Source organism: Pipra filicauda, unplaced genomic scaffold, assembly GCF_003945595.2.
Source record: "Pipra filicauda isolate LSUMZ 115617 unplaced genomic scaffold, ASM394559v2 scaffold33_size4404698_pilon, whole genome shotgun sequence".
Taxonomy (NCBI): Eukaryota; Metazoa; Chordata; class Aves; order Passeriformes; family Pipridae; genus Pipra; species Pipra filicauda.
The window spans coordinates 879,232-901,321 of NW_024104465.1; the positions used below are offsets into that span (position 1 = coordinate 879,232).

General features: G+C 44.5%; 1 protein-coding gene across 1 annotated transcript; it reads left to right on the top strand.

Annotated features, from left to right (window-relative positions):
- Positions 1-632: 632 nt before the first annotated feature.
- RNF10 (ring finger protein 10) lies at positions 633-22,010 on the top strand. Its single transcript, XM_027714295.2, has 17 exons — positions 633-1,224; positions 6,540-6,742; positions 9,264-9,463; positions 10,492-10,582; positions 11,608-11,792; positions 11,870-12,006; positions 13,515-13,675; positions 13,999-14,127; positions 14,283-14,541; positions 14,767-14,900; positions 15,959-16,076; positions 16,423-16,524; positions 17,031-17,165; positions 18,092-18,189; positions 18,418-18,478; positions 18,629-18,787; positions 19,684-22,010. The coding sequence occupies exons 1-17, from the start codon at positions 1,062-1,064 to the stop codon at positions 19,758-19,760; spliced, it is 2,412 nt and encodes an 803-aa protein (XP_027570096.1). The 5' UTR covers positions 633-1,061; the 3' UTR covers positions 19,761-22,010.
- Positions 22,011-22,090: the final 80 nt, after the last annotated feature.

The following is a 22,090-nucleotide window of genomic DNA, read 5'->3' on the forward strand; positions in this document are numbered from 1 at the left end:
TTTTATAGAGGATTTATTGAAATGTGTAAAACACAAGTTCTCGGATTTGTTGATCTGGTGTTACAGGGCATGGGGCAGAGAATTTTTCCTTTAGCAGGTGCAGCAAATGAGCAACAAAATTCAAATTATGGCTTTATCTCTGTAGGTACAAAACTAGCGTTGAAGCTTTTACTTGAGGGCTGTAGATTCAGATCATGGTATGAATTATGGGGGGAGAGGTGCCCTTATGTGCTCCACCCCTGCTGTTTTTGAAGAAACTGGGAACTGCACTCCCATTGAACTTGAAGCTCTCATCCCTAAAATAATGGGAGGGGATCAGGAGCTGCATTCAAGATCTATATTATTTTAGAGTTTTTAAAAAAAATGCCTTTAGGATCTCTGTTGCCTCGTGGGGTCTTTTCCCCGTTTTGCTTTGAAGGACAAGTTAAAAACTATCGCTTCAATTAGGCACGACGGTTTTTGGGTTTTGTAGTTTTTCTTTACTTTTACTGTTATTTGCTGCAGGTCGGCGGCAATGATTCGATATCAGACGATGTTACGCCCTCTCAAGGGTTCCCGGAGGAGGGGCGGGCAGGGCTCGGTGTGCGCGGCTCCCGGCGCCCCGCGCGGCCGAGGACTACGAGTCCCGTCATGCCCTCGGGCCCGCCCGGCACCGGCTCCATCCGGGTCCGGCCACTGCTGCGGGCGACTCGTCGCCATTACGGGGCAGCGGCGGCCGAGCCGGGGCCGGTGCGGCACCGAGCAGCCGGTGGGTGCCGGGGTGGTCCCGACCCCCTCGGGCGGAGGCAGCGCCGGGCCCCGCGGGGCTCCCTGAGCAGCTCGTCCCTTCCCCCTCCCCTCCCCTTCGCCCGGAGCCCCGCAGGCCCGGCCCGGCCTCCCGCGGCCCACCCCGGTTCGAGCGGAGCAGCGAGAAGATGTCGCCATGAAGGAGGCCGAGGCCGCGCTGCGCCGCCCCCGCCGGTCGCCCCCGCGGGCCATGAGCCTGGGCCCCCGCCGGCTCCGCCAGCGCCCGTCGTGCCCCCCCGCCCTGGGCCGCCGCTCGCCCGCCGGGGCGCCCGTTGATGCTGCAGAGCCCGCCCGGCGCCACCCCCGCCACAGCCCCCGCCATGGACAAGAGCAGCCCCTGCGGCTCCGGAGCGCCCGGACCCTCGGCCGGCAGCAAAGGGCAGCAGCCGCGGTCCACCTCGGCCGGGCCCGCCGCGGGGGAGTCTAAGCCCAAAGGCGGTGAGAGCCGGGAAGGGGCTCCGGGGAGAGGGATGGAAGAGGAGGGAGGGGGTAACCGTGGGGCAGTGGGGGCCCACGGCCTGTGCCGCGGTTGGGTTCGTGGCGAAGTTGGACTTCGCCTTGTCGGGTTGTTTGTCTCTCAGCTGGGTTTTTAATAGGCGGCGTTTCAGGTCACTGCTTGTTTTTGGTTTCTTTTTCCTTCCTCTTCCGGCTCTGCTCGCTGTTCGCAGAGCTGGGATTCCCACTCTCCTCTTCCTTTAAGGATTAGTACTTTATCTTCATTACTATTGGAGTAATGAGCTTTAGAGCTAAAGCTCTGCTTCTATAGTAAGAACATACGTTTGCTAGTGCCTGTGAAAAAAGCCCTTAACTTCATTCTGTACTCAGTGTGTTGTTACACCTCGCTAAGGGTCTGATATCCTACACAGCATTCCCCTTATCCCGGTGTTTGTGACCTGCTTTGGGGGAGCTCAGAGTTAGATGTGTGTTGTTTGCTCATCTGGCATTCAAGCCAAAGTGTCACAGCTGTCATTGCAAACAGCTGGTTCTGCTGACAGAGCGGTTCACCAGGAGCCAGGATAGTTCCTGTCATCTTTTCATGGTAAGACCTAAGCCCACTCTGGTTCTCTAAACATCTTGGGGAGCAGAGTGTTCCTGGCAGCCTTGCATTTTTTTTTTTCTAAAATTAGAAATGGGGCAATAGTGATTAAAATTAGTGGGTTTAATCCTGTAACTATGTGAGAGGGTGTCAACAGGTTACTACAACACCATCGCTGTACTAATTTCCTTCCTCCTCAGTGGTTTGTTTCAGCTGTATTACTTCAGGTCTCTGAGAAAGCAGCAGTGTACCCCAGAGAGTTAACAAAATGGGTATCTTGAAGGTGTTTGTTGACTTCTTTTTGGACCTCCTAAATGCGCTCATGTCGTGGGTAACCAAGTATTACCTGCTCTTCACCTCTGTTAATTGATCTTCCACAGGATTGACAGAAGTGGGACATGGGAAGTGACTCACCCACAGCTCCCCAGGTTGTGGCGTAACTGTGCAATTACAGTGAAATTTTAACTTCAAACATGTAAAAATCTTTTTAGGGAGAACTTTTTCTGTCCCTGTCTTGCCAAGAGACACCTCCTCACTACAGCTTCTTTTGTAGTGATGTGTGGTGCTGTATGGAGGGTTGTTCATGGAATACAAACATCCTTCAGGAAGGAGTTAAGGTGGCCTGTGCTGTGGCTAGCATGCCTTCATGTAGAAGATATGGTATCTGTGCTGAGGAAGGAAGTCAAAGGCCTGTCATTTCAGCCCAGAATGAAAATGTTAAGTGATTTTTGTGGAATGTCACGTTTTACAGGCTTGAAACAATGCCACCGGTAGAAGAGGAGCAGTGGGGAGAGGAATCCTGATGCCTACTCCAATACTTCTGATTTTCAAAGTTATTAAGACCTCTGTGTTAGTTGTGTGTTTTGGTAGCTGTTGCACGTAGGATGCTGGCACGTCACCGTATGTGATTTTTTTTCTTGAGTTCCTTATCATTGGACATGTAGCTGATGTGGTCCACCCAATTTCCCTCCCTTTTCAGGAAGGGTGTAGGATGTATTCTCTGTTTCTCCTCTGAAATGGAAAGTATTTTTATGGACCACAGACCTTCCCCAGATGGTCACTGGGTTGAGTTCACTCCAGCTCTTGCCATTTCATGCTTTCCAGAGTTACCTGCTGTAACTGTCCAGCTGAGGAAATGGACACTTGTGAAACTCTGTGGCAGCTTCTCCTTCTGTTCCTCTTGCAGCACAGCTGGAAATGGGCTAAATAGAATATTATATTCTCTTCTACTTGTGGAAGTTGGATTCCACTTATCTTTCAAACTTGGCCTTAGAGACAAAATTAAACTTGGAAGTTTCCAGCAGAAGTTTCTTTGGGTTATATATTCCAACAGGAATCACATTCCATTAGGATGGAATAAAGTAGCTAAGGAAAAACAGGCTTGTTGGGTGTCTCTGCAGCCCTGGAGACCTGATGGACATCATTAGTTCTCACAGAAGTTCTGGGCCTTATCATACCCCGTGTGAGATGCTTGGCTGGGCTGTGTGAGTGCTTGGTCACCTCTTGCTCACTGGGATGTTTGCCTTGGCAGCAGCAATAGCTTCAGTGTGTTTTCATGAAACCACCCTGTGGCTTTAGTGTGATCCACCACAAACCCCTTATGCAATACTGTTGGCTTCAGCACAGCTCAGCAGAAAAGATGAATAAAGGTGGAAGGAAACTACAGTTCTCACCCCAGCAGCAAACCAGTACTGCAGCCCCAGTGCCAAAATGGTCACCTAGAGCTGCTCCTAGTCCTGTGAACTTTGTCTCCTCTCTCTGGGTCTTTGGAGATACAGGGCCTGCTCCAAAATGCACGAACAGTTTTGTTATTTGTGTTTTTTAGTTATGTAGACAGTATTTTTTTATAAGTCTCTTGGAGTGTGGATGGGTAGATACATCCACATAATCTGTATATATATATATAGGTTAGATCCTATGGAAACAGCAAAAGGACAGAGGACCTGAGTGAAGAGTAAGTACCTCACCAGCACTTGCTGTTGCTCATTCCTAATTTGCCAAGGAAAGAAAGAAAAAAACAAACTATCAAATCCAAACTTATGCTGCTTAAAACTGGGCTCTAACAAGAGAGGATAGCAGTGAGAATCCTTCACTTTTCTCCCTGCTTGAGTGCAGCTGTCCTGCCCTGCTCTTTGTGGGAGTGCAGGGATGGGTGATATAAAGCAGAGAGCTCCCTGATGTGGAATGCTGGAAGGGTTGGAACAGCCTTGCTTAGATTCAGGGTGGAGGAAAAGTGTTCCAGTTTACAAATGCATAGTCCAGATCTTGTCTGCTGACTGATTTCAGTGCTACTCTGATGGACCAGACTTCTCCTGAGGATAATTATTCTGGGAGCAGGGAGGAACTAGCAATCCATAAAATCAGATTTGAAGTGTTGTGAGATTGGTTGTAAGGTCCTTTTAACACAGGCACAGGTGGAGAGTCCTTTCCTATAAATGTGAGAGTCAGTAGTGATTCTCAAAGACTTCGAGAGTTGTCTTGAAAGGATCTGTAGTATGACAGGAATGTGTGTAAACCAGCTGACTGACAAATTTGGTGGTGAGTAACTTGATTAAAGCTTAAAGTGGTAGGAAATTCTTCTGTCAGCTGCAGGTGCAAGCTGTTCCTTGTTCCTGGTCCTTGTAAAGACCCCCTTTAGACTGATTTCTCTTGAGTTGTTTCTTTTCCCCATTTGAAGATTGCAGAGAAACTGCAAAGTTGTACAGGCAATAGGTGTGTGCCCCTCTAGAGTGTTCACTGAAATTGGAGATTTATGAAGGTCGTGGAGCTCTAAAGGGACAAGCTCCGCTTCTGAATAACTGAAGTAACAGTCCAAAGCTCTTCAAAATTACTTAATTTTTTACCAGAGACTCAGAGGTGTTGATTATTCCTTCTTCCCTACAAACACTCTCAAGAAACACTCCGAGTAATCATTCAGCCAGACCTGGTCACACCCTCAGTACTTGGCAGCTTCTGGTGTGTTTTTTTCCTGATAACGCTCAAGCCATGTCTTTTTAGCCTGATGTGCATTAAAGCAGTGCCAGCTTAGCAAGCATGTGTTTGAGTTACACAGCTGTGCTTCTGACAGAGTTGATTTAATTCTGAATTAAAGGATCAGCCCTTTCAATAGCAGAGTAAATGACCAGTTCTGATGATAAAGTTTGTCTGCAAAAAATGGCTCTGTCACATCATGTGAAAGTAATGAGTGTCTTTCTGTAGCTGTAGTTGCAGGCAAAGACTGAAATCTACCAAGTGGAAGAAACAGCAGAGCACCACAAAACCCCATCCAGCCACTTTTATTACTTAGTTTATTCTTAAGAAGTTGGATTCTCAATAATATGTAATAACACACAACCTTCCAGTCCTCTGCCCACCTTTTTTGGGGGGTGCAAGTGGGAGAGGAAGCTTAAAATAACAAAAAAAAAAAAAAAAGAAAAACTTTATGTGAATGACACCACTCCAGCTATTTTATATGCTTGGGTAGATGGGAAGCAGTACTGGGAAAGGGGAAAACTGGAAGCACCAGCAATGAAACTGCCCATATGGAAACATGATCCTGAACCACAGTGGTGTGTTTGTCTAACACGTAAGGTTTATATTAAGGGGTGGGGAGGACTGCAAAGTGGGAAAAGGGAAACCAGAAGGCTTGTATAAATGCAACTAGATATTGTGTGGGGCTTTGCTGTTTGTGTAATGTTTACTGGGTATCCAGAGTGACTTCGGGGCTGGCTGGTGCAGGTGGATGTCTTGCTGGGCCCGTGGAGTTTTGTTTCTAAGCTTATCAACATACCTCTTCTACAAATAAAACTTAGGGCAGGTGGTGGAAATGCCAGGTTAAGCGACAGGTCAGCAGTCTGTTGTGTCCTTGGGCAACTCTGATCTTGTGTTAAGACTACTAGAAATGCCTTCATAGTATTAACACCCTGTTCTAGCAGTCTGATGTAGCAGCTGTTTTAGACACAGGGAACTCCTCTCAGGAGCCTGACTGATTTTTCTGCTCTTGTGAGCTTTATTCCTGCAGTATTTTGTTTTGTGCTTCCCCACTGTGTCCTGTATATGGGTCAGTGGTGTGCTAAGCATGTTTTTTGGCAAACAGTTCTGGCTGCATAGGTTGGTGGACTTAGTACTTAGACATTAGGTATGTGCCCTGCAAGGCCACAGAGTTTGTGCTTCAAGATCAATTAGCATTTGTTGGCCTCATGACATAGATGTATATTTTTAAAACAGAATTAGATCTGTTGGGGTCTTTTAAGCATAGGGGCAGAACTGAGTGAAAACAGGTAGTGGGAGACTTCAAGAGAAACACAGGCAGTGTATTTATATGAGGGAACAATGTATGATAAATTGTGTGTTTTCAGAAAATGGAATGAAAAAAGAACTAGTTGTCAGTTTTTGTAATGTGGCATGAAGGTATGGTATGTGATGTTGGTGTTTATTGCTTAATGAACCAGGCAACACACCAACATCTGGGGAAGGCAATTCCAAATCTGGATAAAGAAAATTCAACCATTCTGATAAAAGATAAAGCACAGCAAATATATCCTTCTTTTAAACTCTTTGACCAGCTCTTTGGGCAGTGACAGGAATGAAATGGTTGGGGTTGCTGGGGGATTTGATGTCCTGATGAACAGCAGGGCTCAAGGTAGTGGCTGAGGTGAACTTCTCTCTGAGGTGAAGTTACACGGGGTCAACTCTGAGGCTACTGACCTGATTCTCTTTTTTTTTTATTTCCTTTCAGATGGAAAGAATGCGAGTGGATCCAAACAGCGTTATAATCGTAAAAGAGAAACTTCATATTCAAAAAATGAGAACTTTTGCAGTCAGTCCCGTCGCTCCAATTCACAGAAAAGCAAAGCTTTTAACAAGATGCCCCCTCAAAGGGGAGGCAGCGGCGGAAGTGGCAAACCTTTTAGCTCTTCTAATGGTGGGAGACGAGATGAGGTGAGAATTGTAATGCCACGCCTCCAGGCCCTTCTTTCTTGGGATGACAGGATGCTCTGACCTGCCTAGATAGGTCTGCTGTGGTCGGCTCCTGGGCTGGGAAGAGAAAGAGTGATAAGAGGTGCTAACTAACATTATTGAGATGCCAGAGGGAGTGTGAGCAGAGCAGCTTGGCAACAACTGAAGAGGAGTGCTCTCTGCTCTGAGAGACTAAACTGCTCCCCATCAGACTTGTGCTCCAGACCCTTCCCCAGCTCTGTTCCCTTCTCTGGACCTGCTGCAGCTCCTCAGTGTCCTTGTTGTGAGGGGCCCATAACTGACCCCAGGACTTGAAGTGCAGCTTCACCAGTGCCCAGTACAGGGGGACAATCACTTCCCTGGTCCTGCTGGCCACACTATTTCTGATACAGGCCAGGATACCCTTGGCCTACTTGGCCATCTGGACACTCTCTGGCACAAGGTCAGCTGCTTTTGACCAGCACCCGCAGGTCCTTTCCTGACAGGCAGCTTTCCAAGTCTGGAGCATTCCATGGGGCTTGTGACCCAAGTGCAGGACCCATCACTTGGCCTTGTTGAACCTCATACCAATGACCTCAGCCCGTTGATCCAGCCTGTCCAGATCCCTCTGCAGAGCCTTCCTGCCTTCCAGCAGATCAACTCCCGCCCAAGTTGGTGTTGTCTGCAAACTTGATTAGGGCGCCCTCCATCCCCTTGGCCAGATCATTGATAAAGACATTAAACAGGACTGGCCCCAGTGCTGAGCCCTGGGGAGCACCACTAGTGACCAGCCCCAGCTGGTGTGACTCCACTCCCCACCACTTGGGGCCCAGCCATCCAGCTGGTTTTTTGCCCAGGGAACAGTGCACCCATCTGAGCCAAGAGCAGCCAGTTTCTCCAGGAGAATGCTGTGAGAACTGTGCCAAAGCTGTGCTGAAGTCCAGGTAGACAACATCTACAGCTTTGCCCTTGTCCATTAAATGGGTCACCTTGTCATAGGAGATCAGGTTAGTCAAGCAGGACCTGCCTTTCACAAGCCTGTGCTGGCTGGGCCTGATCCCCTGGTTGTCCTGTACATTATATGTGGTGGCACTCGAGATCATCTGCTCCATAACCTTCCCTGGCATTGAGGTCAGATTGATAGGCCTGTAACTCCTTGGATCCTCATTCTGGCCCAGCATCCCATTTGCTGACTTCCAGTGAGCTGGGACCACCCAGTTTGCCCCAGTAAGCCCTCCCACCCAGCCCCATAGACCTGTGTGTCTGAGTGGCACAGCAGGTGACCATTTCTCCTTGGATCATGGGGGCTTCATTCCAATCCCTGTCCCTGTCTTCCAGCTCAGGGGCTGGGTATCCTGCGGAACACCGATCTTAGTATTAAAGTCTGAGACAAAGAAGGCATTAATTACTTCAGCCTTTTCCTATGTCACTATGTTTCACCTCCCACCACCCAATAAAGGATGGAGATTTTCCTTAGCCCTCTTTTTGTAGCTAATGTATTTATAGAAACATTTTTTATTGTCTTTTGCAGCAGTGGCCAGATTAGTTTCTAGGGCCCTTCTACTTTTCTCCATGCATAACCTCATGACATCCTTGTAGTCCTTCAGAGCTGCCTGCCCCTTCTTCCAAAGGTCATAAACTCCTTTTTTTCCCTGAGTTCCAGCTAAAACTCTCTGTTGAGCCAGGCTGGTCTTCTTCCCCACTGACTCATATTTTGGCTCATGGGGGCAGCCTGCTCCTCTGCCTTTAAGATTTCTTGAAGAATGTCCAACCTTCCTGGACTCCGTTGCCCTTCAGGACATCCTCCCAAGGGACTCTTGTCACCCAGTCTCCTGAACAGGCTAAAGCTTGCCCTCTGAAAATTAATTTTGTCCAACCACTTCAGTGCAAAAATTTACATGAGATGGGGGTTTTGGGAAAAGTAAATGTATTGGCATAAGTGACATCAAGGTGGAGTAAAACCAGACTGAGGCTTTTATGCTGATGTGGATCTAAATACCGTAGGCTGTTTGTGGGGTTTAACTGATTCTCTGATTTTTCAGTTTTGGTGGACGAGCAGCACTGCTTACCTAGACTGCTGACTCAAAACTCACCTGCTGCCTCTGTTGAATTCTCATTCTTTGCTTCATTATGTGAAAACTAACTGAAACAAGTACAACCTGTGCAAACATTAATCAGAGTTGTATTGCTGTCTGTCTAAAAGAATATTGTCTGGATTCGAACAACTTTATTCTGTTACTCACCTTGGCTGGGTTTTGCCAGCTTTTACTTGTCCTTACTTGTGTTTGTTTTTACACTCTCCTCCTTTTGCTCAGTGTGGGGTAAGATCACTGAGTTCTGACTTTCAGATTCTCCTGCACTTCTAATGCTGCACTACTTGATTTGCAGAACTGGGATGGGAGAAGGTGAGTGAGGGAATGCTGCATGTTCTGTGTGTAATCACTGATGGGGCCTGGGTATCCACCTGTACTGATGCTTTTGCAGTAAATTCTGGCAGGTTCTAACAAATGCTGTTGTCTCTTAGGTAGCAGAGGCTCAACGGGCAGAGTTCAGCCCTGCCCAGTTCTCTGGTCCCAAGAAGATAAATCTGAACCACTTACTGAACTTCACTTTTGAACCCCGTGGCCAAGCAGGACATTTTGATGGGAATGGACATGGCAACTGGGGGAAAAGGAACAAGTGGGGACATAAACCGTTCAACAAGGAGCTTTTCCTACAGGCCAAGTGAGTGGGAGACCAGCAGGGCTCTTATACTTCTGCAGAGACACTGAGCTGTAAGGGGTGAACAGCCAGGGAATTATGTTTGGCCTTGACTACTTGTATTGTCTTTTCCAGGGTGAAATTACCTTGCCATACTGTTTTTAGTGGTAATGACTATATTTGAAAAGGACATTGTTCTTACCTATTTACAAGGTGTCCGATGGAGTGAGTCCTTTAGCTACAAACCAGTTAATCTGCTCTAATTTTCTATCATCACTTTGGAATATGACACTCCATTTTGGAATATCTATGTAGTTCCCTTATGGGGGACTGTGATTTTTTTCCAAAAAATTAGTATGTTGAGATGGACGAGAGAGCAGTTGCTGGATGAAAGCTGATTTGAATTTGTAATTTCCAGAGGCAATTACTTATATAGGTCTTAGTTCTTAAGCTGTTGATTATTTTGCGAGTCCCTAAGAGTGTGGTATAACCCAAATGATGATCAATATAGTAATCCAGCAGCAGAATTGCTTTTGACTGGAAATAATGGTTGCTCTCACTGGAGTTTGAAGTGTGTTCAGGACTCCGCTCTCTGATAATGTTGAAGATAAAAACTATTTTCAGCACTGGTGCTTCTGATTTTTCCCTATTGTTTTGTGGCTTGTTGTAGTGAAATCTATTTGCAGGAACCCCAGTAGTTCTAGTTTTTGTGACCACATTTTTTCCCCATGTCGATTCCTTGTTTTTTAATAGATCCCTGATGGAGCTGGCTATTCCTTACATGTTTCTGGAAAACCACACTGCCTGGCTCATTCTGTAGTTAGTTTGTGATGTTGTGTCTAACTGAAATTAGACACATCTGTATTCTGGAAATCTGGTTGTGAATTGAACTCTTGATTTTTGTAGATAGAAGTTACTGACTACATCCAGCAGTTACTGACTACATCATTTTCTGCTGGACAAAGAAGCAGCTCAGAGAATCCTGTAAAATAGTTCTCAAAGAATTTTTAGAAACAACTGAGTGGATCATCTGTCTCTTTGCCTTTCCCCAGCTGCCAGTTTGTTGTCTCTGAAGAACAGGACTACACAGTCCACTTTGCTGATCCAGATACCTTGGTCAACTGGGACTTTGTGGAGCAAGTGGTCAGTTGTGATGGGCTAGATTTTTTTTTCTCCTTCTTTTTCCTAAGAACCTCAACCTGTCTTTAACTGCCTCTTTCCCTCTGTGATGTTACATAAAACTCAGCTGTTTTTGAGTTGAGGCCTTTTCTGTCACTCCCACAATACTGGGAAAGATCTGTCATGGAATATATTATGAAATACTTTCATGACAGGAAAAGAGAAGTGCTAAAATCTATTAGGAAAATTAGCAGCTTCTTCTTGCTTTTGCAGATGGGAGCTCATCAAAAATAGTATCTGACATTCTGTAGACAGAGTCCTTGTGATCGAGATATTAACAGAAAACTTGGGCACGAGTCCATGGAAGAGGACTAGGGTGTAGAATTTTGAAGAATTATTCTGTGCATAGGTGGCCTATCTTGCCTAGCAACAAAATAGAAAATCTCTTTAGAATTGTGGTCAGAAGTTTGGGTTGCCTCAAGCAGAAACTTATATCTGCCAAGACAGTCTGGTGCATGGCGTAGGTGGAGAGGAGGTGGGCTTACTGTTACCTGACACTCCAAGAGAGCTGAAAAATCGAGGTGCTTGCTTGGCAGTTCTCTCTGCCACACAGAGACGCTAACAAAGTGTCTGACTAAACCCAGAATGTTCATGGAAGTGGGTAAGTTCAGTCTCGCAGCTGAGCAGGGCTGCACAAGTCTGCTTGTGTAAGTGAGGCCACAGAGCTCGTTTGCCATCTCCTCACTGTCTGAATTCGGATGATGAAGATGCTGCTAACTCTTAGAGATGATGGTGAATACCTCAGGGGAAACATGAAAAGGGTCACTTTATAATGTCATTAGAGATACCAGATGGGTGGCTCTGAAGGTTATTCCATGTGCAGTCTGAAGGTGTTAATTCACAGTGTACTAATTTCTTGGTAAATAAGCAGAGCCTAAAGAGCTGGAAGATAAAGTGTTAGAGTAGATCTTACAGGTGGCTTATTCTGTGTCCCAGGAACTGATTTCTGGGTCTAAAACTTGTGCTGTTCTTCTCATGTGCCATTCCAGCGAATCTGTAGCCATGAAGTGCCCTCTTGCCCAATATGTTTGTACCCACCAACCGCAGCCAAGATCACCCGCTGTGGGCACATCTTCTGCTGGGCATGTATCCTTCACTATCTCTCCTTGAGCGAAAAGACCTGGAGTAAGTGTCCTATTTGTTATGGCTCTGTTCACAAGAAGGATCTCAAGAGGTGAGACGATATTTATTAAATTATGTGTCTCTTTGAAATGTTATTTTTACGCCGCTAACCTCCTCCGTACATTGCAGTGTTGTTGCTATGGAGACACGCCAGTATGCAATTGGTGATACCATTACCATGCAACTTATGAGAAGGGAGAAAGGTGTTCTGATAGCACTGCCCAAGTCTCAGTGGATGAATGTGGTGCAGCCTGTTTACATCAGAGGTGAGTGTATCCAAGTACTGGTGGCTGGAATCCTGCTCCCAGCTGTGACCAGGATTTGTGTAGACACAATTTGCCCTGGCAATGCCATGCTGTCATCTTAAAATAAACCAGATTACAAAACATGGGGTTTAACAGCTGAAAAGCTTAATGACAAGATATTAACAATAAACTTTCTACCCACACTTTGTTTTTTTTGTAAGGCTTTAACTTATGTGCTGTTTCCCTTCAAGTGACTGCACTGCAGACTCCTGCCTTCTCAGTCATTGCTGTTAGTTTGGTGTGTGTTTTGTATCCTACAGTCATTGGTGTGACTCTTGCTGCTTTTATTGGCACTTCAGTGTCCTTAACTTTTTCCCCCCTGGCTCCTCATTATACAGCTCAGCAAAAATAACTGTGTCTAAACTATTTCAAGGCTGTAATCTTCACAAGGTTTTCATCATCACTTATCAACTGAAGTCAGTGAATGATATGGTGAAATAATCAAAATTATTGCAAACCTATTCCAAACATCTGTTGCCTGACATCTTCAGTTTTCTCCAGTCAAGAATGTGACTAACTCATCATCATCTTATCTGTTAGTATCACAAAAATTTGGTGTCTAAAGAAATAATTTTACTGAACATGGCTGCTTTGTGGGCTGTCTTGGCTCACTTCATTTTGCAGTCACATTTAGGAAAGGCTGCATGCATTTAAACCCTCTGGAAAAAGTCAAGTCTCCTAAAGTGTGATGGGTATCCAGCATGGAGGCTGTGGGCTTACATGTTTCTCAGTATTTGAAAGTAAAGATCTTTTAAATCCTCTCATAAAACAAACAAAAGAACAAATACAGGATTTGAGATCATTTTAAAGCCAGACAATTCAGCATTAACTTGATGTTCTGTAGACAAGGTTGGACCCTTGGGAAGCTGTGAATATAGAGACTGTATTAATATGTGATGCTGTGGTTGCTGTAAACTCTATAGTTAAGTGCTTCTGTAACAAGCATGACTACCTTTTGCTGAACTTGCAGGTTTTTTTCTTACTATTTCTGCTGTAAAATTTCTGCTTACTATTTCTTCTTGTAAAAACCTCATCATAATGTTTTGTATGGTTTTTTAATACATATGGACTTGTGAATTAGTTTGAGCCAAACCAGGGGTTGCACTGAAGAAATTTCCAATTGCAGTATTTTTGAGTATATTGAGAAGAGGAAGAAGCTCTAAGACTGCATTGTTTCAGGAAGTTTTGACCCCTCAAAGGCAATGCTTCCATCATGTAGAAGTGCAGGCTTCATTTTTTTTGATGTGTAGCAACTGAGCGGCAGATAAACTGCTGTGTGAGGGAGATGTTTTTAGCAGAGCAGGTATGTGGCACCAGCCTGTGATAGAATGGTAATATGTGGACTGAGTATTGTCTTCCCTGGGGGATTAATTCACAAAACTGAGCAGTGACACAATTTCAGAAGAAGCAGCAGCCCAAACTGGTGCCTCTACATACAGACACTAATGATTGGTGCTCCTTCTGTTCAGATGACCAGCACAGCCAGTATTCAAAGCTGCTTCTGGCATCCAGGGAGCAGGTCTTGCAGCTGGTGATTCTGGAGGAGAAAGCGGCATTACTGAAACAGTATGAGGAAGAAAAGCACACCCCAGAAGCTTGCTTTATTGAGGCAGCTATCCAGGAGCTGAAGGTAACAACCTCTCTGGGGGCTTTTAGTAACTTTAAGAGTATGCTGAGTGCTGAGCATCCATGCTCTGCTGCACAGAGGGTAGTGTTCTGTTGGGCAAACCTGTACAATATTCCTTTTCTAAACCTTTAGGTGTCCTACTTGGGTGTTCTTTCCAGTACCAAGAAGGAGAGGACCTCTCTTTGAGTTACTCTTTATCACAGATGAATTTCTGTGAAAATCTGTGAAATCTTGAAGTATAGGACAAGGCTAAAAATAGCTGTGGTGGTGGTGGTCTTATGGCTTAAATGGCAAATTGAAACTTGTTCTTTTTGGATGACCTGCAGGAGCGAGAAACAGCACTCTCTGCTGACCAGGATAAAAACAATGGCATTGCTGGAATCAGTGCAGCTGTGGAAGAATTGGTCCTAGAAAGCTCCAAGGCTGTGGAGCCTGCAGTTACCCAAGAGAAAAAGGTGGGTGACAACTCTGCTCTGGCAGATCCTGTTAATATTTTATTCTACCACTTCACACTGGAGTGTACAGTGAACTCGTGCCAAAGATTTTTGCAGAGATGATAATCTTTGAAGGAGGTGGCGTGGTACTAACTGTATCCTCTCTGCTGTGGTAGTGTGGTGTGGAATATCTCTCTGCATTTGATGAGGAGCTTGTGGAGCCTTGCTCTGACCTGGCAAGTTCCTTTTCACCTCCTGTGGAAGTAGAAGAGGCAGTGCTGGATGAAGAGGAAGTACCTGAGGTGGACACTGTGGGGGAACCTGATACGAACACTACAGAAGAATCAAATCCAGCTGAAACAAGTTACCGAGACTCTAAAGATACAGTTAGCTCTGGACATCTTGGCAACTCTCCTTTTTACTATTTTTATCAAGGTCAGTGCAATGAAATCCTGGAATCATGGGGGCAGAGATGCCTCCTTTGGGATCCTTCCTGAGGAGTTTGTCCCTTCATTAGACGCAGCTAACCCCTGTGAAATAAAAGTCCCACAGAACCTCAGAAAGGAGCTTTAATTTTATTACTGGGGGGTGTACTGAGGTGGGGAGAAGGGTACTGAAAATGAACAGGCAGAGAAGGAGTGACGATGTCTTACCTTGCAGCGGAGGACGGGCAGTGCATGTACCTTCACCCGGTGAATGTTCGGTGCCTGGTCCGTGAGTACGGCAGCTTGGAGAAGAGCCCCGAGAAGATAACTGCAGCTGTAGTGGAGATAACTGGCTACTCAATGACAGAGGTAGTTATTCTATCTTCTTATTACTTAGGGGCCGTGTTTTAGCAGATGTAGCTGATAGAGGAGACTTGTTTCTCTTTAGTATAATAAATAATAACTGTGAATGGGTTGGGATGCTAATCTGTGAAGGGCATCTATGGAAAGTGCAGTGCTTTTGTTGTCTTTTGATAAGTTGGCTGCAGTCTTGCTTTTTATTTTCCTAGAAGGTAGCAAGTTCTAGGAGTAAGGGAATTGCAAGTTTAAGATTGGTTTGTTGTTAAAGCTGTTTTAAAACAAGCAAATTCTTTTCTCATATAAGACAGTAGCTTGAACTAGACTGATTATCATCTTTCTCAACTTGAAGTGTCTGCTTCAGTCTTAAAAAGTTGTTTCTGAGCAGTGGGATGTTATGAAAATACAGAGGATGGAAAGAAACTTCAGTGTTTTAGACAGAGGGAGTGAAAGTGCTTAAGGCACTGAAGTTCTGGAAGAGGGGATGGGTCTTGAATTAATTTACCTCAAATAAAGACAACTGTAAGAATTGACACATACAGTAACAACTATACATAGTTTTTAATTAATCTTTTAAGAAATTATACATTCAAGTGAGAATGGATGCAGAGGTAGTAGGGAATTGTCTTCAAGTTTTTCAGCCCTGCAAGGAAAAATAGAAAACTGCTTGATTCAGCCTAGCAAAGTGGTGGTCATTAGTCCAGGTAATTTAAGTATAAAAGGCAAAGTTGGTCCAGCACAAAAATAATTGCATTGTAAGACTGGTGTTGCAGAATTTTATTCCAGTGATGTGAGTGAGAAGGGAGGAATAACAAGAAAATCAGTAAACGAGCTGGAGTAGCTGCATCCAAATGTGATTATGGTGTAGTTGGTGGAGGTCTTTGGAACATTTAGTTCTGATCCAGGGCATTCTTCACGTGTTTGTAGTTTATGAAGTAATTGTTGTGTCACTGCTGCTGGTTTTTTCCATTTGATTTGATGGGTGGTGTGTATTCCATCTCCATAAGCTGTTCATCGCTGTGGCAGCCTCTGGGCCATGCTGTGATCATGGATTGCTCTCTTTTTATCAGGATATAAGACAACGTCATCGCTACCTCTGTCACTTGCCCCTCACCTGTGAGTTCAGCATTTGTGAACTGGCTCTGAAGCCACCTGTCATCTCTAAGGAGACTTTAGAGTTGTTTTCAGGTTGGTACTACCTTTCTGGTAGCCTCTGCCACGTATCCATGAGGGTGAAGGGGAAGTCGTTCTTATCCCTTAATGGTGGAAAAAAGAACATACATAGCAGCTTTACTCCTCTAGCATCAACTATCAGATGACTGCTAGACAGACCAACCCCAATTCACTGTTTTATAGACAACAATTATAAAAAGAATAAAAAAATTCCTGACTGCTTGGAGGAGCATATGTCGTTTGTAAGAATATTTTGTTACTGATGTGTTATGACTGAATACGTTGTTGTCAGAGCTGGAGAAAACACTGCCAGAGCACTGGTGTGGGGTTTTTGATATCCAGTGTTGTGCATTGCTCCTAGATGACCTTGAGAAGAGGAAACGCCTGCGGCAGAAGAAAGCTCGCGATGAGCGACGGCGCGAACGCAGAATTGAGATGGAAGAGAACAAGAAACAGGGCAAATGTAAGTCGTGGTTGCTCATAACTGGTGGATTTGCAGTCATATTTAGTTGCTGACCTGATTGCGTGAGCAGTAAGGATGAACTCTAAGGCCTTTAGTTTGTAGTGTGTACTTAGAGCAAGATTACAAAGTGTTAGAAACAATGTCAGTATAGTGAAAAAGATAAGCTGTTTTAGTCAGGATGTTAAGTGATGTTATGCAATGGCTGCATACTTACCTTTCTGGGAGAGACAGAGGGCATTTGAGGGCACAGCTCTATCTCCAGGGTGTAGAAATCTCTCAGGATTCTTAGTTTCTGTTTTTATAGTAATCACGATGTAGAGTGAAAAGTGAAGAAGGAAAAAAAGGCCCAGGAACTGCTTCCATCCAGCAGCAGGGCTTGTACTTGGTCTCTGAAAAAGAGGCTGGAAAGAAAATTGAGTTGGCACCTCCTAGACTCCTGAAACAACTTGCATATTGACAGTCCTCCCCCACATTGTGTAGTGCTTTAATTTAAAACCTCTTTCTAGATCCAGAGGTCCATATTGCTTTAGAGAATCTGCAGCAGTTCCCTGCTTTTACTTCTTGCCCTGGAGAAACTACCAGCATTGATCATCACAGCTTCTGTCAGTCTCCTCTTGGCAGAAGCCCTGTGTTTCAGACAGGTGAGCATCTGCAAAAACACACCACATCTAGCTCTTGATTATTCTTTTGGGATCTATTGCTCAGGTCTTCATGCTGAACTTTCTCAATACTGATCAGAGGTGGCTTCTTTTCAGAGAAGTTGTGGCTGTTCAAGGCCAGGTTGGATGGGGCTCTGAGCAACCTGGTCTGGTGAAAGGTGCCCATGGCAGGGGAATTGGAACGAGATGATCCCCGAGTCCCTTCCCACCCAAACCATTCTGTGATTATTTCCTGGGTTGCCTGTGAGATCATACACAAAAGGCTGATGTAGCTAAGAAACATTCTGGTCCTTTGTCTGCTTTTTACTACCTCTACCTCAGTGACTTGGAGATCTGCCCTGTAGTTACCCCATCTTTTAAATCTCTGCTGAGGCAAATAAAAGGAAAAAAATGCCCCCGAAAGGGAAGAGAAGTGTGTATGCCAGGAAAACACTGCTGGCATTTTTTCTTTCTACCCTCTCCATCTTCCCCACCACATTATACTAAAATAAAATGTAGCTGATAAGCACTCAGTTAGGTTGTTGTCCAGTGATGCTTTACCAAATGTTTTATCTTGCAGTTCATAAAAAGTATTAAATAGAAACTAATCTTAAATGTTTTTCCCAAAACCAAAACAAAAACTCAACACTCCTCCAAAACCAAAACAACCCCCCAACACCCCCAAAAAAGCAAACCCACAAACAAACAAACAAACTCAAAAAAACCCCCCACAACCCAACTTAAATTTCCCATAAATAAAAAGACTGAGGAAATTTGAGAGGTCCCACTGTGTGACTGATGGATGGAACCAATGAGGTAAAAATGGTTAATTACATAAGATAAAACTTTGTTTCATCCTGATAAACAGCATAATGAGTCTTTGCTGAATGCAGCTGGTTTTAATTCATTCTGTGCTCCTTTCTCTGTAGAGTCTCTTCCAGCTCCATTGTCACCTGCTGCCAGCCAGGTCAGCCCGTTGCTCTGTGGGAGTTTGGAAGAAGAGTCTCCCTTCCCTTCCTTTGCCCAGGTAAGTTGTGTAGCAGAGTAAATCTTGTCAGAATTACCCATGTCTTAGTTGGGGATTAATCTGATAATACAGTTGCTTCCCCCACAAAAACAATGTGGGATAAATCTTAGGGAGACATCATAGGGTTTGAGTGCTTGAAGAGGTTCCTAAATTTTTTTGCCACTTAGGGTATATGCAGGTTGGTTCTAGTACATGGAGTTTAATAATATCTTACAACTTTTTTGATAGATGTTGAGAGTTGGAAAGGCAAAACCAGAAACATGGCCTAAACCTGTTCCAAAGACAAGAGGTAAGAAAATTTGATATTGATACTTCAGGTTCTCTACCATGCACTTAAATCTGAGAAATCTTGAAGCTTCACAAGAAACATCTGGAGTGTGGAGGGGCATTTGCATGGGGGAAGTTTAATGCAGCCTTTGCATCTCTTTCCCTCTTTCAGATGAGAACACTCTGGCACTCCCTGTGCCCGTGGATAGTGATGGAGAGAGTGACAGCTCTGACCGCATCCCTGTGCCCAGCTTCCAGAATTCCTTCAGCCAAGCCATTGAGGCAGCCCTCCTGAAACTGGACAAACCGTCCACGGCTGATCATCTGTCAGGTAAAAGGCAGAGGGGAAGGCAGGAAAGATTTCTGAAGTGATAAAATGGAATATATCTCCTTCTTCCTCTGGGAGAAGTGAGAGCAGCAATTTTGAGGACCAGAAATTGGCCAGAGAACAGTTCTGAAAATTGTCAGGTTGTGGTTTCTGAACAGCTTGAGTAGGGCTTCTGTCAGCTTAAAGCAGCCTCTTAGTGGGAGCTGAGATCTCCAACTAGCAAAGAATCCTGTTAGGACAGAGATGGCTTTTGACAATCCTGTTTGCCATGTCTCTGCTGGAACTTAAATTCAGGTTATGCATTTTTAAACTAAAAATACCTGAGCTGCTGAAGTACCGCTCAAGTTTGACCAAAATGCTGAGGTAACTGCTGGCTGAAATTACAAGTTAAGGAGTGTGAAACAAATTGAGGTGAACTTAAACCTCCAGCAAATTGAGATGGACTTAAACCAACCTGATGCTGGCTGCTAAAACTCATTTATAATGCTCAGTTCTGATGTTTAGATTTGGCTTCTGTTTGGAAACTGCACTGGATGATGGAGAGAGTTGAATGGGAGGGTCTGGGAGTTCAGTGGAGTATCAGCTCCAGCTGTTTTTTGGACATGGATGGAAGTGCTATTTATCAGACAGACAAATTGCTGCATGCATGCAGTCCTGGGATCTGCTGTTGCAACAGCAACTTTGCAATCAGTATGCTCGTTTTAAGTGTGTTTTAGGTGTGATGGAGTCTCCCTTAGTTTGTCTGCAGTAATTTTTTTGTCAAAATTAAAGTACCTGGTGTTCAGTGAGTTGATAGGAAGTGTTGTGGACCTGTAGAAGCCATTTAGGTTAGGGAAGACCATTTGTGTGATGTTCCTGTTCCATGAGAAGAATGACAGTTTCATTTTAATTCTTCACAGAGGAAAAGGGAGGCAAGAAAAGAAAGAAACAGAAGCAGAAGCTATTGTTCAGCACCTCTGTTGTTCACACAAAGTGATTCTGCTATTCAAGAGAAGTTTCCTCTCCTGATTTTCTTTTAATTTTGCTTTGTTTTGCTGCTATAGTTTTAAGTATTTAAATTTGAACAGCCTAAACTTGTGTTTCCAGAGCTTCTAGGGGCTTCAGAAGGAAACCATGACTATATGTGTTGAAGTAACATGTTTTGATTCCAACTGCTTAATGAATTTATACTGAAACAGAGTTTTGGAAGTAACAACCCAGAGACAAATCCACCAAGGCTTCTAATTGCCGAGTCAGTTCTTTGGCCTGATAAGCAGTTTGAAAATCTTTACAGCTGTGTAGCACTGCCAAAGTACTGCAGTATTACCCAAGAGAAAGGGCAGAGAGCCTTTATTTCCCTATAGTTAATTATTCATGGACAGAAGTCCATCTGACTGACAGTGGTGCTGTTTCAGTAAAGCTGTCAAACTGCTCTCTTGAGAAACTGGTTTTGGCTGCACTGGAAACAGGCAAAAGAGCTTACTGGCTTTAGAGTGTTAGCTGCTATATCTGTTCTGTTTCTAAAGAGCAAGAATTCCTCCTGTTCTCCTGGCTTGGAAAGATTTAAAGCTGAGGTGAGTGAGTGTAAAGCAGAACTTGGTTTTGAAGTGATTCAGTGAATTTGTGTATTTCAAAATGGCACTAGTGGTAGGAGGAACCTCCTGGCTTCTCTCAGTTGTTCAGCTCTGTTTTAATGTGGGTGAGTGAGGCTGCTAATTTTTTTTTTTATTTTATTTTTGTTTTTTGGCAATTACACATTCTTTGTAACCTGGTCATACAGAACAAACGCTCCCCCCTAGGACTTTTGGTAACCACCTGAATGATGGTTTGACACTGGCTGCTCTTGAGTTGGAAGAACAACTGATAGCTGAAGTCTGTAGATAACTTTTTATACCCCAGAAATAAACTGGGGTTCTCTTGTACTGGGATAAGGGCCTGTATCTGCTTGGTTCTGGGATGTAAATTGATGTGTGCTACAAACACGCCTCTTCTTGACCCCTTCCCACTCTTTCTTTGGGTGGTCACATTCTGCACTGCTTGTGGTTTGATTTGAGCTCATGAGTTAAGTGGTGTGGATTTTGTTGAATAAAATGAACTCTAGGTGTATTGTACCAGTCAAGGCCAGCAGTTGCAATAAATCATATGCACATGCACTTCAGAGTACTAAACCCTTCCTCCTCAGCTGCAGCTGACCTGTCAGACCAGCCTGGAGCCCTAGAAAACTTAGTTCACAGATTCAAATTTTACTTTCCTGCTGACAAGAATTAATTCCAGAGAGCTGTATAAAGTACCACTAAACTTACAGTGGCAGCCTGAGTGTCTTCTGTTGTCTTTGGCCCCACTTGCATCAGTGGTCTGCCTGCACTCCTACAGGCTTTAGCATGCTCTTTTCCTCACACTGTGAGGAAAGAGTGTGTCTGAGGCTCCTGGAGTCAGGTATTCCAACACCACTGGCAGTCATTGGTTGTGTCCCTGTTTAAAAGGCTGATGTCAATACATGGATGCTCGATTCCAAAGCAACAGGCTCCACATTACACCAGTGCTTCCTTGAGGCACATGTGCTTCATGGGAGGCTGCTACCAAAGAGTGCACGTCACAAAACTCAAGTGGCCGTAAACCAGAAAGAACAGGAGAGAGGGGAGGTAAAGAATACTTCAGCTGCTGCAGGAGGATAGAGGGAACACCTGCCAAACATTCTTTGAAAGTAGCTTGACTTCACGCTTGGTCACAACTAACCACACTTGATGGAAAGACAGTACAGCTTGTCAGGGACTGCAAAGAAACTAAGACAAGATGCCTGGAAGTGGTAACACATCTTGCTGTCAGTGCTTTAAATGCATATTGGAAAACGATTGGTGAGGGCAGAGAAAGCAACTAAGCCATTCAAATATGCAGTTAACTGTGTTCACAGTGTGTCATTTTAAGCCATGGAACAGGAGTAACTTAGTGTCTAACCAGTATCTGTTGTGTTCTATTATTTCTGCACAATTTATAGTCAACTTTTCTTTGCATTGGGAAGAGAGACAGAATAGCTGGAGCTGGTGTGACTCACCTCCACATGTCACAGGCACTAGGACAAGGGAAGTGATGTGAGCAAGGCAGGCTGTCCCTTCTGCAGGGGCAGTCTCCATAGGGACAGCGTCTTCAATTGTATCTTGTTTTCCTATGGATTCGAGATAATACCAGCAACGCTACTTTCCTGTAACTGATTGGTGTAAACTTAATAAATATCTAAGCAGTACTTGTACCTATGACTTTTATAATGGGTGGGATGGAGTTGAGCCTTACAGCTCTGCCTTGCATTCCCTGTACTCTCTGCTCCTGTGT

Coding starts and splice junctions, on each gene's coding strand:
- RNF10 (XM_027714295.2), top strand. CDS start 1,062: ATGCTGCAGAGCCCGCCCGGCGCCACCCCCGCCACAGCCCCCGCCATG. Junction 13,676..13,998: donor CAGCTATCCAGGAGCTGAAG/GTAACAACCTCT, acceptor GATGACCTGCAG/GAGCGAGAAACAGCACTCTC. Junction 16,077..16,422: donor GACTTTAGAGTTGTTTTCAG/GTTGGTACTACC, acceptor CATTGCTCCTAG/ATGACCTTGAGAAGAGGAAA.